Source organism: Dendrobium catenatum, unplaced genomic scaffold (assembly GCF_001605985.2).
Source record: "Dendrobium catenatum unplaced genomic scaffold, ASM160598v2 fragScaff_scaffold_113, whole genome shotgun sequence".
Lineage (NCBI taxonomy): Eukaryota > Viridiplantae > Streptophyta > Magnoliopsida > Asparagales > Orchidaceae > Dendrobium > Dendrobium catenatum.
This window is the reverse complement of record NW_021318575.1, coordinates 799,587-804,393: the sequence shown is the minus strand read 5'-3', so window position 1 is coordinate 804,393 and position 4,807 is coordinate 799,587. Positions and strand designations below refer to the sequence as shown.

The 4,807-nt window shown below is 38.0% G+C and overlaps 1 protein-coding gene across 1 annotated transcript; it reads right to left on the bottom strand.

Annotated features, from left to right (window-relative positions):
* Window positions 1-824: 824 nt before the first annotated feature.
* LOC110104944 lies at window positions 825-3,853 on the bottom strand. Its single transcript, XM_020834256.2, has 4 exons — window positions 3,366-3,853; window positions 2,704-3,179; window positions 2,462-2,559; window positions 825-2,204 (listed from the first exon to the last, which is right to left on the bottom strand). Exons 1-4 carry the CDS (start codon window positions 3,851-3,853, stop codon window positions 825-827), a joined length of 2,442 nt encoding a protein of 813 aa, XP_020689915.1.
* Window positions 3,854-4,807: the final 954 nt, after the last annotated feature.

The following is a 4,807-nucleotide window of genomic DNA, read 5'->3' as shown; positions in this document are numbered from 1 at the left end:
CATTCGAGCTGATGTATCGAATGGGGGAAATCTCGTGAACTTTTGGGTTATAGATATTATTATCCATCGAGGTTGGTAGGTGAAAACCTGCTATCCTTCATGGCTAATCGTATCTATAACTCCATCTGCTCTTCCATCGGCCTGCTTGTGCCGTGTGTAAAGGCCTACGACCATTTTGTCCTTCGGGATAGTGTGATCGTATTCTTTGCATCCGAACCACACGAGCAGAATCCTTTCGGAGACCCACAATTATCACTTTCAATAATCACCCCTTTGCAATCCAACATCCATTTACTAAGAAATTCCCTCACCGTAAGAACAGCTTCTAGCTCAAGTTGGGCTATATCCCAATGCATCTTGCTCTTCCCAAAAGCACTAATGAACCGGCCTTTACAATCTCTAAAAAAGTCACCAATTCCAGCCTGATTGGAGCTAAGCAAAGAAGCATCCACATTAATCTTAATCCAATCTTTTGGTGGAGGGCACCAAGAATTTTAAGACTCCCTAAGGAGATTAGTGCCCCAGCTCGTAAGAAGTGGATTAGATGTTGAAGTAGCTAAGAATAAAGCATTAGAAGCAACCAAAGAGCACAGCAAAGCAGCCTTACCATGCTTGACTTCATTCCGATTCCTCCAAGAAAGATACACAACCGTGCAGTAAATTTTGACAATCCCAAAATAATGGGTAGTTAAATTCTTCAACTCCTATAAATAGATATCCAGGGAATGAAAACCCGGTATATGAATACCCCATTCAAGCATTTTCATAATAACTTCCACCATATATTTGCAAAGAACCATAATATGCTTATATGATTCATTAAATTAGCAGCCTCTAGCACAAAAAGCATTATCAGATAATCTGCGGTTCTTTAAGAACAAATTAGATGGAATAGCCTTTTTACCAAGCCTCCACCAGAATGTCTCAGCCTTCTTGTTAAGTTTCATCTTCAGTACCCAATTGAAGAACCCGATCTCCTCATCAGCACAGCTATAAAAAATAGAATGCTCATATACAAAAGCACACACGGTCTTCCCCGAACACCAATTCAGAAGCTCCACCCTATCCTCCTCCTTATTTTCAATACTATTTTGACTAATTAGTATGATTAAATCAGGCTGAAAAGCCAATTGTAATACCGCAAAGTTCCATTCACCATTACTCATTAATAGTTGTTGTACATAGACACCCTCAAGGAATTCACAATTCACATAAGTTGGCCACCGGTTGATGCATTTATCAAGCAACCATGTATCATTCAAAACACTGATCCTGTCTCCCTTGCCTATTCTCCATCTGACAGCATTCTTCAAGAGTCTACCTCCATCCAACAAAATGCGCCAAGCACTAGAATTACCATTCTTTTGAGCTTCATACATAATATCACCACCATACTTACACTTCATTGTTCTATGAAACAATGAATCCGTCTTTAGTAAGAAATTCCATGCCAATTTAGATCTAAGAGATCCAAGTCTAAGCAAAGGAGAATGCAAACCCAATACTCCCAAACACCTTGGTTTGCAAATCTCTTCCCATGCAACATAATGCATTCCATTAGTTCCATCAATTTTATGCCAAATAAAATTTCTACATAGTTTTTCCAATTCATGAAGAACCCTCTTGGGGACTAACGAATGAGTAATCAAGAAGTTTGGCATAGAAAATAGAGAACTTTCAATAAGGATGAGCTTACCTCCCAAAGATAGGGACTTCTTACACCAAGCATTAAGCCTATCCATAACATTACTAAGAAGCTCCTGAAAATCTGCCACCTTGGGTCTCCTAAGAGAGATATTCACACCCAGGTATTTCATTTCCTTGACCATACTGAAGCCAAAAACTTTAGTAATCTTCTTCCTCAAAGGGTGCCTAACCACCTTGCCAAACATAATTTGGGATTTGTTGAAGTTAACTCTTTGTCCAGTCCACTTGCAAAAGTCTTTCACAATAATCTTCATTGCCTTGGCTAAAGCAATAGATGCAAGAGAGAAGATTAGCACATCATCAGCATAAAGAAGATGTGTAATCTTTGGATCTCTAGAAGAGATACGAATGCCAAGAGATTGCCCCCTTTGCTCCACGGAATTGGACAACAATTGAGAACACAAAATGAAAAGGTATGGAGATAGTGGACATCCTTGACGGAACCCACTATGAGCATTAATCCAATTGGAATTCTTTCCATTGATGATAATGGAAAACTTCACATCCACAACACATTCCAATAGAAGGTTAGAAAATTATAAGGAAATCCATACCACTTAAGAATTTGATGAAGAGTTGCCCATCCCATGCTATCATAAGCTTGCTCCATATCCAATTTTATAGCCATCAACCCCTTCTTATTTTTGGATATCTTAAACTTATGAAAAATCTCTTGAGCCAAAAGACAATGCTCTGAAATAGATCTCCTAGGAATGAAAGCCACCTACTCTTCAGAAATCAACTTAGAAATTACCTTCTTCAATCTATTAACTAGCATGGAAGCAACAATCTTATAGTTAGTTTGGCAAAGGATGATAGGTCTGTAGTTAGCCGGAACCACAGGATTCTTGACTTTAGAAATCAAGACTATCAAGGTATCATTCCACTCCTTGCACATACGGCTGGACTTTAAAAAACTGTTGACAGCATTCCATAAAGTCTCGCATACAATACTCTAATAACTCTTGTAAAAAGAAGAAGTAACCCCATCCATACCTGGAGACTTATTGTTACCTTGCTGGAAGACCGAACACTTCAGCTCATTCACAGAAAAATCCTCATTAAGCAAGGCAATTTCCTCATCTAAAATCCTCTGCTTATCTGTAGCTAACGGCCAACTCGTTAAATCACAGTTCCTATGCTGCCATTTTTTTTCAAAAAACTGATAAAACATCTTCTCAATTTGATCATCTTCATCATATACCTTATTGAACTCATCTTTAATTTGGTTAATCCGATTTCCATTCCTTCTAGCCGTGGCAAAGTTGTGGAAAAGCTTGGAATTTGTATCTCCTTCTTCATGCCATCTAACTTTTTCCCTTTGATTCCACCATGTAGATAATCTTCTTAAAGTAACATTAAGCTCATGTACTTTAGTTCGAAGTAACAGGAGATCCTCATCTGCCCGATTCTCCCCCAAAGCCTCCTTGTTTTGAAGTTCAAGGATCTCTCCTTTCAGCTTTTCCTTTAAACTGTTCAAGTCTTTATATTTATTCTTATTCCAAAAAAATAATGCTCTTAAAGTTCTTCTAGTCTTCCTTTGTAAGATCATATTTTCATCTCCATAATCTTTCTTTTTCCAAGAGTGATAAACAACACTCTTACTTGCCGGGTAAGACCTCCAAGTATCCTCAAACCTGATAACCTTTTACTTGTACCACACACTAACATCCAATTTAAGAACAATCGAACTATGGTCAGAAGCCACTCTGGCCAAATGTCTAATAGCAGCTAATGGAAGCTTCTGAATAGCAAGTGAATTTAATAAGCACCTGTCCAACCTCTCCCAAATCCAGGAGGCCCCCTCCTTATTGTTACACCAAGTAAACCTTGGCCCAATGTATCCAATGTCATGAAAATATGAATTCATCAGAAAACCTTTTATCTCCTTAGGTCCTTTAGAGAACAAGAACCTCTTACCACCTCTCTTTTCCTCCTTATTCAAGATACAATTGAAGTCCCCTCCAATGATGGCAGGACAAGAATCCTCCATACATTTCTCAAGTTGCTTCCATAAACTACCCCTCTCCCTACAACACATACTCCCATATACCGTAGCAACTCTCCACATTCCCAAGTTAGGAATCGAAAGGTTACCAACAATAACCTGAGAAGAAGATTCCTTCACATCAAAAGAAACCAACATCCTGTTCCAAATTGACCTATTCACACATTTTTTTTATTTTTATTAAACCCTAATTAGCCTAAATCAATATCCTGAACCACTATCAACAGCAAGATAATTTCTAAATTAAATTCACCTAGACAACACTAGTGTTGGGCTTACTTGGGTCAACCTAATTAGACTAATCCAGGTTAGCTTAAATAGACTAATTAACCAATTTAGCTCACTTAGACCAAGTCAAGCCCACCTAATAAAGTCCTAGCCTACCTGAATCTAGTCAGTCCAATTGAAACATTGTCTTGCATTCCATTGGCTATAAAAGGCAATAACGTTAGGACATATGTACTGGTCCGTATAATCAAAACATCCATCCAAGGCCTAACTCTTCCCTTCCACTTGCTTGATGCTATTAGCCCAACTCAAATCCTACTAACTACTTCATATAATTGGTTATGGACAAAACTATAGCCACATGAATTCTCCAAAACTTATAAATAATATTGCTTTTAGAGGCTATGAGTTCCAAATAGTAGTTCAACTTTCCCTGTGATATAGCATTGGATCCTTGGTCTTCTCCAAACCTCTAGCAAGCTTTGAGTGTGATCCTGAGAATGCCAGTGAACCTAGTTAGTGGAAATCCAATTTTGCATCCAACCATCCTTAGTTCTTAACCTCTAAAGGAAGAACATTCCCTAGAGCTAAGTAAACTTATTACAAGAAAACTCCCCTTCCAATTCAAACAATATAGAGGTAACCATAAAACACAAGCTATATCAAATAAGGCTGTGAGACATTATGAAGGATGACAATTGAAATTTATCCAACCATTGGATTGGTCATTCATCTTCCTTAGATTCTCCTAGGTCAATTTGGGCCAATTTCTTGGAGTAGATTGCATAAAAAATTAGGTTAGTAGTTGAGAGAAGTAATGAGCGGTTGGAGATGAAATAATGGCCATATATTTCATTATGTTTT

Excerpts from the sequence above, each read along its gene's own strand:
- LOC110104944 (XM_020834256.2), bottom strand. The coding sequence starts at position 3,853 with ATGTTGGTTTCTTTTGATGTGAAGGAATCTTCTTCTCAGGTTATTGTT. Across the intron at positions 3,180-3,365 it reads AAATTGGATGTTAGTGTGTG|TTTAAAGGAAAAGCTGAAAG; the intron begins GTACAAGTAAAA and ends AGACTTGAACAG. Across the intron at positions 2,560-2,703 it reads AGGTAACAATAAGTCTCCAG|TCAAGAATCCTGTGGTTCCG; the intron begins GTATGGATGGGG and ends TGATTTCTAAAG.